The sequence below is a fragment of the Portunus trituberculatus genome, chromosome 41 (assembly GCF_017591435.1).
Source record: "Portunus trituberculatus isolate SZX2019 chromosome 41, ASM1759143v1, whole genome shotgun sequence".
Taxonomy (NCBI): domain Eukaryota; kingdom Metazoa; phylum Arthropoda; class Malacostraca; order Decapoda; family Portunidae; genus Portunus; species Portunus trituberculatus.
This window is the reverse complement of record NC_059295.1, coordinates 10587659-10600158: the sequence shown is the minus strand read 5'-3', so window position 1 is coordinate 10600158 and position 12500 is coordinate 10587659. Positions and strand designations below refer to the sequence as shown.

General features: G+C 43.1%; 2 protein-coding genes across 4 annotated transcripts in view; both read right to left on the bottom strand.

Moving 5' to 3' along the window:
* Positions 1-3184, bottom strand: part of LOC123516488 (ventral anterior homeobox 2-like) — a 16305-nt gene extending 13121 nt beyond the window's left edge. Inside the window, exon 1 of one of the 3 annotated variants that reach the window (XM_045275841.1) lies at positions 3016-3184. In XM_045275841.1, coding sequence (XP_045131776.1) covers positions 3016-3058 — 43 coding nt within the window. In that variant the 5' untranslated portion in view covers positions 3059-3184. The remainder of the gene's footprint in view (positions 1-3015) is intronic. The other 2 variants (XM_045275843.1, XM_045275842.1) reach the window with 2 other exon arrangements.
* A 6421-nt stretch (positions 3185-9605) lies between these two features.
* Positions 9606-12500, bottom strand: part of LOC123516482 (peptidase inhibitor 16-like) — a 9601-nt gene continuing 6706 nt past the window's right edge. The window contains exons 5-9 of the mRNA XM_045275826.1: positions 12128-12354; positions 11046-11757; positions 10773-10936; positions 10488-10687; positions 9606-9978 (exon numbers count right to left, since the gene is read on the bottom strand). Coding sequence (XP_045131761.1) covers positions 9769-9978; positions 10488-10687; positions 10773-10936; positions 11046-11757; positions 12128-12354 — 1513 coding nt within the window. The 3' untranslated portion in view covers positions 9606-9768. The remainder of the gene's footprint in view (positions 9979-10487; positions 10688-10772; positions 10937-11045; positions 11758-12127; positions 12355-12500) is intronic.

Genomic DNA, 12500 nt, shown 5'->3' with positions numbered 1-12500 from the left:
TTAGCTAAAGTCTTGAATCATTACCTGGGGAAGACGAAAATAACTCATCTATTTTCTTGTTTTGTATATCTCTGCAAGCATTTTATCTGTCCATTACTATTATCACCACATCATTTATTACGTTCACTCATTTACTTGCTCTCCCAAATTTTAGTAGAGGAGAGAAAACCGTTGACTGAATAGAGTTGAGTGTATTTTGTAAGCCGATAACCACCAGGACAAATATTTCTACCATGCATGTGTGTCTGAAGGGATGCAGGACTGTCCATATGCACACAGGTCTCGCAGGTCTCCCCATGTTTGAGGTGAATGTTTGCAGAGGACACCTTTGTAAAGAGTAATATGTCCTCGTGGGCCGATAACCACCACTATTATGTGTTTGTGTCTGGGAGAGTGCAGGACTGTCCATATGCCCGCAGATGTCCTTATATTTGAGATTAATGTTTGCTGGGACAGCGTTATAAAGAGTAATGTGTCCTCGTGAGCCGATGACTACCAGGACAGTTATTTCTATCATGCAGGTGTGTTTGGAGAGTGAAGGACTGTCTATACACACGCAGATGTCCGTAAGTTTGAGATGAAGGTTTGCAGAGGACACTGTTGTAAAGAGTAATGTGTTCCCGTGAGCCGATAACTTCCAGCGCAATTATATCCTGCAGGTGTGTCTGTGGGAGTGCAGGTCTGTCTATATACACACAGATGTCCTTACGTTTGGGATAAATGTTTGCAGAGGACACTGTTATAAAGAGTAATGTGTCCTCGTGAGCCCATAACTAACAGCACAATTATACTAGAAATGTGTGTGTCTGTGTTGACTTTCTGCTTGCACATGGTTTACATCGCTGGTTCTTTGTTTGAGGGGGCTGTTTGACTTATTGTAGCTAAGACTGTGGGTTGCTATTGGTGGCAGTGTTGGTGTATGTGACGCGATGACCGATGGGTGATAATGACGATGATGATGGTGGTGGTGGTGGTGGTGATTGATGATAGTGATGATGATGTGGTAATGATGACAACAATGATGCTTCTTTTTTTTTTTTTATTCTGTTCTTCCTTTTCCTTCTTTTCTTTATTTTTTTCTCATTATCTTTGCTTGCTCTTCTTTTCTTCCTTTTCTCTTTTCTTTCGTATTTTTTGTTTGTTTTTCATCTTTTCTTTCTTTCCTCTTCCTCCTCCTCCTCCTCTTCATCTTCCTCTTCTTCTTCCTCTTCCTCCTCCTCCTCCTCCTCCTCCTGCTCCTCCTCCTCCTCCTCCTTCTCCTCCTTTCTTTTTCTTTTCTTTAATTTCTTCTTCTTCTTCTTCTTCTTCTTCTTCTTCTTCTTCTTCTTTTATACCGTTATTATTATTATTATTATTATTATTATTATTATTATTATTATTATTATTATTATTATTATTATTATTATTATTATTATTATTTCTTGAGTACTATATATTAAGTAACTTATTTGGAGTTCATTCGGTGTCATCATTTTTCAACAGTTTACGTGTGATTGAATGTCTTAAGTGTCGTGGCCTTTAAGTGGCATTAGTTGGTCAATGGGTCAACGATACACACCGCTCCCTTTTCTTTATTTCATTCACTTTATTTATTTATTTTTTTCCAAAGATAATTCTTACTTTTCTGTTCCTGTGTGGAGTGATAAAAAAGAGGAGTAAGAGAATTTTGCTATACTGAATGAATGCTAAAATAAGACTCATCATTTTGCGCCTTCTTGGAGAGATTGGAAAAAAGAAAATCTGATTATTCTTGTCAGGAGTTCCTTGTCTTCTCTTTGCTACCATTCCGCCTTTCCTCACCTCCCAGTGCTTATTATTTCCCTCTGTTACATTCTCTCACTCTTCCCTCTTGTTCTCACTCCTACGCATTACCTACTTACTAATTATTTACCTATTTTATCCATTTATTTATTTTAATTCATTTAGTTGTTACATTCGCTCACTTCTCTCATGTTCTCATTCCTATGCACTCCCTACTCACTATTTGTTTTTATTTACTCTATTAATTCATTTGTTTGGTTTGGTTTTACTCCTCCTTGCTCTCACTCCCTCAAGTAATCTTCTCTCGTTGCTCAACTCTGCCTCCCCTCCATCACTTCAGCTCTCTCATTCATTAATTCACTGCAGTACAAGCCATGAATTCACAGTGAGTTGTGACTTGCTCCTCCACTCACTGCACTGAATCACTCCTTCCTTCGTGCCCTCATTCACTTCCTCACTCCTTTATTTGGTTATGTTCTTTACTTCGCTAACTCCTTTTATCCTTTTCGTCTCTTTTTTCACTGTCTTTGTAACCAGACACTTTCTCCTCTCTCACTTCTTCACTCCACCTCTCTGTCGCCCGTACCTCTCCTTTTTTTTTTTTTATTAGGTTCTTCACTCATGAATTCCCCTCACCACCTCGCTTGTCACGCCTCACACTACTCCCATACTCTCCTCACACTTTGGTTTTGTAAGTCTAAACGTTTCGCTCTCTCATCAAAACTCTTTTCAAAGGCCACTGAATTGATTATTTGGGATCTCATGGTGTTTTCCTCCTAGTTATGTCGCAGCATCCTTATATGACTACTACTGGAATTGTAAGAGCAACCTTGAAATCTCCAAAGAACTTCCATGGCAGATTATTGAAAGGAATCAATGTAAGACGAAGAAGCATAATAGATATAACTTCTTTTTTTTTATCTGTCTAGTTTTCAGCTCGAGATGGACTGATAATCGCTCACGGTAATGGGCATACACACGCGCGCGCACACACACAATTGTAAAAAGCAACCTTCAAAATTCCCTATATCTTCCACTTTTGCCTTTTGGCGAGAATCCTTATAACACTTGACATTACAGAACTTTCATCTTACCCACTAGTTTACCTCGAGGTGGACGGATGCGCACACTGATGGGAAACACGTACGCATGCAATTGTAAAAGCAACCTTCAAAACTCCCAATAACTTCCACTGCTTTCTGTTCAAGGTAATCGATATAACATTTGATAATACAGAACGTTCGTCTTACTCACTAGTTTTCCTCGAGGTGGATGGATGAGTACAGTGATGGGACATACACGCACTTACGCATACACAGAGGTCAACACACGCACGCAGGACTGGCTGGCGGTGGGTGGGGTGGGCGTGTGCGTGTGCCTCTGTGGGTCGCTCCTAATCCAAGTCTCGCTCCGTCAGGCACTGGGCCCCAAGTGGTCTACCCGCGCGCCTATACGGGTACTCAGCGCGGGTTGCCGGCGTTCCTATTCCCCTTGTCCCTTTCTGTTTATTGTCATCATTATTTTTCTCCTCTTTTGTGACCTTTTTTATTTATTTTCTCCCTTTTTTTCGCGGGTTTTGTGATTGTGGTGGCTTTAATGGTGGTGATGGTTTTAGTGGTGGTGGTGGTGGTGGTGGTGGTGTGTGTGTGTGTGTGTGTGTGTGTGTGTGTGTGTGTGTGCATGTGTGTGTGTGTGTGTGTGTGTGTGCATGTGTGTGTGTGTGCGTGTGTGTGTGCGCGCATTAAATAAGTACGTGCGCTTTGGGGTTAAATACATTTGTTTCCGTTTTTTTTTTCTTTTTTATTCTATTTGTTCATTTCAATTTTCGCTCTCGTTTTTCAGTATAAGTTGGTGTTTGTAGTTGTTTTGATTAATTAAATGCTGATTAGCTGGTATTCATTTATCTACTTTATTTTTTTTCAATTTATTTGCGTTTCTACTTGATTGTGTGTGTGTGTGTGTGTGTGTGTGTGTGTGTGTGTGTGTGTGCGCGTGTGTGTGTGTGTGTGTGGTCTATTTTTCTCTTTTTCTCTTTTTCTCACTGGCTCACTGTCTGACGCCCTGCCATTGGTCGAGTTGTTGTGACGTCACGCGGGGTGCTCCAATAGGAGCTGGGTGTTGAGTGGTGAGTGGAGGGCAGGGGAGTGGAGTGGTTGTTGTTGTGCTCGTGTTGAGGTGGCGGTGCCCCCAGCTGCCTCCACTCACCGCCCACCACCACCAGCACCACCATGATTATCATTATTACCATTATTATTATTACTATTATTATCATTATTATTATGATTATGATTATTATTAGTGGTAGTAGTAATAGTAAAATAACAAGAACAGTGGCAGAAACAGAGATAGGTGTGTGTAGTTTGGTAAGGAATGTATAGAGAGAGTGATCCTGAGAGGAGGAGGAGGAGAAGGAGGAGGAGGAGGAGGAAGAAGAAAAAAAAAGAAGAAGAGGAGTAGGAAGAGGAACAGGATAATGATGACAATAATAATGAAAATAATAATAATAATAATAATAATAATAATAATAATAATAATAATAATAATAATAATAATAATAATAATAATAATAATAATAATAATAATAATAATAATAATAATAATAATAATAATAATAATAATAATAATAATAATAATAATAATAATAATAATAATAATAATAATAAGAAGAAGAAGAAGAAGAAGAAGAAGAAGAAGAAGAAAAGAAGAAAAATAATGTTGATAATAATAATGATAAAATGCTAATAATAATAATAATAATAATAATAATAATAATGATAATAATAATAATAATAATAATAATAATAATAAGAAGAAGAAGAAGAAGAAGAAGAAGAGGAAGAGTAGTAGTAGGAGGAGGAGGAGGAGGACAATAACGATGACGAAGGAAACCGCTGTAAGGAGAATGAGAATCAGAGCTCGTATATGTGAGAATATATATATATATATATATATATATATATATATATATATATATATATATATATATATATATATATATATATATATATATATATATATATATATATATATATATATATATATATATATATATATATATATATATATATATATATATATATATATATATGTGGGTTAGTATATATATATATATATATATATATATATATATATATATATATATATATATATATATATATATATATATATATATATATATATATATATATATATATATATATATATATATATATATATATATATATATATATATATATATATTTATAAGAGAGAGACACACACACACAGAGAGAGAGAGAGAGAGAGAGAGAGAGAGAGAGAGAGAGAGAGAGAGAGAGAGAGAGAGAGAGAGAGAGATTTGATTAATGAAGTGACGTGACGCCGCTTGTTCTTTGGTCTCATGTTATTGTGTTGACTTACCAATGCTCTGTAACGGACGATATACCGATATCATTACTTAAAACTAAACTACTACTACTACTACTACTACTACTACTACTACTACTACTACTACTACTACTGCTGCTGCTGCTGCTACTACTGCTGCTGCTGCCACTGCCACTACACCACTGCACCACCACTGCCACCACCACTGCCACCACCACCACCACCACTGCTGCTGCTGCCACCACCACTGCTGCTGCTGCTGCTGCTGCTGCTGCACTGCTGCTGCACCTGCTGCTGCCACCACTGCACCACCACCACCACCACCACCTGCTGCTGCTGCTGCCACCACTGCTGCTGCTGCCACTGTGCTGCACCACCACTGCTGCTGCTGCTGCTGCTGCTGCTGCTGCTGCTGCTGCTGCTGCTGCTGCTGCTGCTGCTGCTGCTGCTACTGCTGCTGCTGCTGCTGCTGCTGCACCACCACACACACACACACACACACACACACACACACACACACACACACACACACACAGAGAGAGAGAGAGAGAGAGAGAGAGAGAGAGAGAGAGAGAGAGAGAGAGAGAGAACAATAATCATGATACTATTAAATGTGAAATAGGGAATGGAAAGAAAACAAAAAAATTAGAACAAACACGACTAGAAACGTTGGCACCTGGGAGACGACACACACACACACACACACACACACACACACACACACACACACACACACACACACACACACACACACACACACACACCTTTACGAGTGTTGGAAGGCATGATTTGGTATATCTTGTCTCCTTAACATGTCAGTCTTGGTTTTAGAGATGAGCTCCGTCGTTCAGTCCATGATTCCTAGACACACACAGAGCACAAGAGGGCGCTCATCTGGTGCTGCACAGTTCCCTATGGTCACCTGGGGAGAGGAAAATGAATGGAAGGAAAATGTGGGATAAATCTTGAGGTGGTGTGTGTAGGAGGTATCTATCACAATGCCAGCCACTGTTTGGTGTTCCTTGTGCTTTGCAAGTTGGCACTGAGTTGGCGATTGGTGTAGCCTTGGTGTTGGAGACTGCTTGAGGGATTGAGATTAAGGAGTAAGAGCAGGAACAGAAATAGATAATGAGTTGGGAGTGCGTATTGGAATAAAAATATGAGAAAAGTGAGAGAATGTAGTACACAGAGCGAAAAGAAATACTAATGGTGGTGGTGGTGAAGATGGTGATGCTGGTGATGATGCCTTCGTTAGTGAATCCCGAAGACGTTGGTGAGGTAAGGCTGGGCAGGGACAGGAGAGAAGGAGGGAGGGAGGAAGGGAGGGAGGGAAGGAGGGAAGGGAGGGTACTCGGGCTGAAACTAACAATGAAGCGACCTGAGCGTAGTTTCTGGACCCCTCCATGGCGTGGGAGCTGCCGGGAGGGGGATGCAGGGTGTCGTGGGGGAGGAGGGGGTGTCCTACAAAAGGGAGGTTCCTTAGTTCCTTCCCCGCCGGCTGCTGTTGCTGCTGCTCACTTAGAACACAGATTTAAACGCCCCCGCGCGCTCTTTAATTTGAGCTTACAAAGGTTTTCTCCCCACGACAGTTCACCTCCATTATTCCGTCCTCTCTGTCCTCCTCCTCCTTCTCCTCCTCCTCTTCCTCCTCCTCCCCCTCGTCTTCCTCCTTCTCCTCTTCCTCCTCCTCCTCCTCCTCCTCCTCCTCCTCCTTCTCCTCCTCCTCCTCCTCCTCCTCCTCCTCCTCCTTTTCTTCTTCTTTCTCTTCTTCTTCTTCTTCCTCTTCCTCTTCCTCTTCCTCCTCCTCCTCCTCCTCCTCCTCCTCCTCCTCCTCCTCCTCCTCCTCCTCCTCCTCCTCCTCCTCCTCCTCCTCCTCCTCCTCCTCCTCCTCCTACTACTACTACTACTACTACTACTGTGTCCAGTTCTGGTCACCCCATTATAGGAAAGATATTGACAAGCTGGAGAGAGTTCTAGGAAGAGTCACCAAGTTGATCCCACGACTGCGGAACAAGCCTTATGAGAAGCACTTGAAGGAACTCGACTTGTATATTGTAGTTTAGACTTTAGAGAAACGACAAATGTGAGATGACTTAATTGAGCTGTTTAAAATGTTCCGGGGTTTTGATAATGAAATTGTAAACAACTATCTTACCATTGACAGCTCCAACACCACTAGAAATAATGGTTACAAGATTAAAGGTAAGCGTTTCAGATCAGATGAGGCTAAAAATGATTTCTTCAATAGAATTGTAAATGTCTGGAATTTTCTTCCAGCACATGTTGTCCGTAATAATACAGTAGGAACTTTTAAACAAAGGTCGGACAATCACCTCGCATCATTCCCTCAAATAACGTACTATGCGGCTCCATGAAATGATTATTAATATTCTATCTTATTTTGTTAGTTACTGTACTAAATAGGAGCATTTCTCTTTCAATCTTACCCATCACATCTTTGACTTTATCCCTCCCTGTGCTCTCTTGTTTTCCCTCCTTGAACCCTGGCGTTCTTCAGCCTTTAACTCATAGAATCTGTAGTGGTAGAATAGGCACACAGACAGCCCGTTAGGCCCTGTTGGGTTGTTGTTGTCTGTTCTTTCCTTTATATTAAGTTGTATTTCTTTGTATCACACACAAAAAAAAAAAGAAAATTTATAAATAGATAAATAAAAAAAATAATAAAAATGAATAAATAAATAAATAAAATTAATAAAGAATGAAAAGAAAAGATAGATAAAGAAATAAATAAACAAATGAACAAGAATAAATGAATAATAGATAAATAAATAAAAAAAACAAGCGAATAAAATTCTCTCTCTCTCTCTCTCTCTCTCTCTCTCTCTCTCTCTCTCTCTCTCTCTCTCTCTCTCTCTCTCTCTCTCTCTCTCTCTCTCTCTCTCTCTCTCTCTCTTTGTAACGTGTGTGGTTCTCTCCGTGTGAGGTCAATACTCGTTGTTTTCGACCTTCTGTCTGTGTGTGTCTACAAAGCATAGTTCCATCCATCTTCTTATCCCCCTCCCATTTTTTATTTATTTTTTATTTATTTATATATCTATTATTATTTTTTTCTTTACTCTGGTCCGGTTATCCTTTCAGTACCAGGACGCGTTTTCATATTCATTCTGGTTACTATTTTGGCAATTTTATGATGCAGCTTCAGAAATATATGTTGGGATTGGAATAGTAAAGTGTCTGGCCATTATTCTTCTGACCTTCATAGATCCTTCCTTACCAAAAAAAAATCAAGATAAAAAATGTCTCAGTAATGAAGGGGTTAAGGAAGTCGAAAAATAGTTCCTCTCTTTAGTTATTTGTTCTGATCTCATGTATCTGTCACTTGGTAATCTCTCTCTGTCTCCTCATCCTGTGGTGTGTGTTAGTGTTGCCTGGTTTAGTAATACTGGCCTAGGCAAACTGAGAAACGTACACTCATTCATGACTTTCGAGCTTCACAAGAGCCGTACTGTGCTGTGTGGTGAAGAAAACGGAGCTGTATAGTGTGATATTCAGAGCCTTATTGTTATATCTGATCAGCCAGAGCGAGGGCGTTGAATTTAATACTGACCTACATAATTACAGTTTATTGAGCGACTTTCCTCTTTGACTTCGAGCGATGAACTTGCACTTTCTGATTCCAACAAACGAGTCTTTAAACTTACCATCTTCATCAGTATCTAAGCTTTTTGAGGGGATGCATTTGGAAAGACAAGCAAGCGAATATTGTAAAAAAAATAAATAAATAAACACGAAATAAGCAACATAAGGAAGCACTTGCCAGAAAGAAAACAACAATAACAATAACAGATCAGACGGGACCCATTTAAGCGCGAAAAAGGAAGGAAAAAAAAAAGAAAAATTGTCCTTAACTCGGGATCATGTCAAACGAGAAAGTCAAGTGGTGGAGAAGAGAAACAGGATGAACATATGTGTGTGGAATGCATGGGGTGGGGGAGGCGAGGCGGGGCAAGGGGACGGGAGCAGGCAGGGGGGGCAGGGGGTGAAGGGGCAGAACAGATGGGTGCCTATACAGCATCGGCAGGAGAATAGGCAAGAACATTCCCAGGGTGTGTAGTCACGCGGAAAAGGAAGTTAGATGAGAAGTATGGTTAAGAAAATAGGGAGTGAGGGAAGGAGATGGGAGAAAAGAGAGAGAGAGAGAGAGAGAGAGAGAGAGAGAGAGAGAGAGAGAGAGAGAGAGAGAGAGAGAGAGAGAGAGAGAGAGAGACTTATCCACTACTTACGACAGTGTAAAATGAATTGTTAGCAAGACTGAACAAAATGAAGCAAATCTCTTGATCTTGACAACTGCTGGAGAGACACCACGACACTGACCCTGGTGGTGGTGGTGGTGGTGGTGGTGGTGGTGGTGCCTTGGCTCCATGTAGCTATGGTGTGTGTGCATTGCGAGCACCAAGGGGTCGGTGGAATGAATACCTGTTTATCATTCTTTCACGAAGGATATATCAGTTTTCATATTAAAATCATAGTTTATTCTTTATGTTAACAATAAATAACACTATGAATCCAAATGGACACTGGTGTATATAATGCCGTGTGTGTGTGTGTGTGTGTGTGTGTGTGTGTGTGTGTGTGTGTGTGTGTGTGTGTGTGTGTGTGTGTGTGTGTGTATGTGTGGCCCTAACAGCGGCCAGAGAGACAGCAGGGTCCGTCAGTGACCATGAGGGCGTCGAGGGCCATTTTGGCGGGTCTGGTGGCGGGGCCCACGCTCACCACCACCACGAAGGGGCTGTTTAGGTCCCGAAAGGTGCTGCGACTCATTTCCCAGCGTCCCGGCACGCCCAGCACTGTCTTATGGGCCGCTTGCCTCCCCAGCGGCATCACGCCCACCTGCAAGCATACAAAATGAGGCATGAAGAGCTTTGTGAGGCGTGTGCGGTGCGTCCAAGGAACCTCCAAGACAGCTTATTCCTCTCTCTCTCTCTCTCTCTCTCTCTCTCTCTCTCTCTCTCTCTCTCTCTCTCTCTCTCTCTCTCTCTCTCTCTCTCTCTCTCTCTCTCTCTCTCTCTCTCTCTCTCTCTCTCTCTCTCTCTCTCTCTCTCTCTCTCTCTCTCTCTCTCTCTCTCTCTCTCTCACTCTCTCTCTCTCTCTCTCTCTCTCTCTCTCTCTCTCTCTCTCTCTCTCTCTCTCACACACACACACACACACACACACACACACACACACACACACACACACACACACACACGCATACACACGCACACACACACAGCACACACGCACCCACCCACCCATCCACATACACCCACACCCCCACACACACATTGGCAGTCACAGGCAGGGTCCACTCTTCACTCAACGCAGCACACAACTCTGTAAAGAACATATCAGAGACTCGCCTGCAGATCCGGAATGGTGTTGTCTGCTTCTGAGGTGGTGGCGGCGGTAGCGGTGGTGTCTGAGTCGGTGGGAAATGCATCTCGGCGGTGCGTGAAAGCAACGCAGGCTGTCCCAGAAGGGGGAGCCTTCACCACCTTTTTCACTATAATTTGCGTCTTGTCTCCCTCCGCGAGTTGGATCTCCGCGTGGTGGCCTTCACCTGCAACGCAATACATGAAGGAAGAGAGTGTTAGAATTAGAAGATAAATCTTATTCATAGAGGACAAATAACGCCGCCCACTCACCAGTACTCTTCATCACTGTCCAGCTCCCTCCAGCGAGGCTCATGGTGCAGGGTGACATATCCATATCACAGGTGAGCAGGCGTGCAGGGTTGGTGGCTGAGCGGTGAGCACGGCGTGGCGTCAGAGACATGGGGTCCAACTCCGTCAGTCTGCCATTCCGCGATCTGCGAACATGAAGTTTTTTAGTGTCTGGTTTCCAGAGCAATAAGATATGTGACCAGCATGAAACTCTGGTGTCAGATGTCAGGGCCAGGACGCGACAGGCCTCCTCACCTCAGGACGACGATGGGGTCGACACCAGTTGGAAGACCTTGGATGATGTCGTGCACGTTATTGAGAGAAGAGGTACGAATCACCTGCGTATTCCTTCCTGCTCGCAACAAAATGGACATAAGAGACAAGCCTAAGTTATTGTGTTCGCTTGTCTCCATATGCGTGCCTTCCTCAGAAGCCCTCAGCGCCTCCAGGACTGACATAATCTGCTCAGCTTCAGGTTCTACCGAGAGCATGGGGGAGGGGGATGCCACCTGGCTGGTGACGGGCGGCGCGACGGTCTCGTCTTGTGGTGGTGGAGGGACGGTAGTGATGGGCGCTAAACTGGTGGAAATTGGACTTTTGGTTATCACAGACAGGAACTCCAGAGGCTGCTCTGTGGCGGCTGTTATGGTGGTGGTGGCAGGTTCAACAGTGGTAGGAGCTGCAGTTTCTGTTGAGGGCTGCACTGTGGTTGTGGGCGTGGTAGTCGCGGTCTGCCCGCTCAGTGGCGTGGTAGCCGACACCGTGATGAGATTGTTCCGTCTCATGTTGTTGAAGAATTCCACAAGAGCCTGAAGGTCCACGTCATTTGGAGTGATGCTGTTAAGGTTAATCAAGCCAGTGAAGCCCTTGAAGTCCCCGAGGATAGTGTTTATGTCGTCCTTAGCAGGTGTGGGAGGCAGGACAGTGCTGGAGGCCACAGAGGTGTTGTTGACATCGACATCTCCTTCTGCAACACACCGAGATTAGCGAATGACATGCCTTGCTTTGGCTCCCAGAGACCTTGGAGAACGCTGACGAACCACTATGGACTGCCGCGGCCCAGGTAATGTGCCTGCATCTCTTACACATAATGCATTCACTTCTTTTTGTTAGTGACGCGTGAGTGTGTTAGCACTGAGACATGTAAGTGAGTATAGTGTAAAGTGAAGCATCTTCCTATAAAGACAATATTACCAAAAACTGTGATAAGCACATAACTCATTCAAGTGAGTGTTTTAATGTCTGGTTTGGAAAGTGAGTGAGAAGACAATGATATATACAGAATACAACGGTTCATTGACATGAGCGTCGTGACAAAGGCAAGTCAAGGTACTCACCACAGAGCCCCGGGTACTGGAGGGAGCAGAAGGTCCCGTCAGGGCAGGCAGAACACGGGGCGCCTCGGAGGTACATTTGGCTGAAGATTATGTTGCCCGCCGGACCATAATTGCAGGTGTACAGCTTCTTCCACCAGCCGTCCTCCAGGAACATGGTGAACCCGCACCCGATAAGCGCCGTGTCCCACCACAACATCTGCGTGTAGTGACCTGTGGCCTGGGAGAACCTGCAGCGATAGAGTGACGCAGGAGCGGAAACATATAAGTGAGATGGTGACGATCCTCAAAGTGACCTATTTCTGTGTCTCTTATATGGAAAATGTTTGATCCAATGTGTAGAGTGACGTGCCTGAAGGCAAGGCGTGACTGAGGG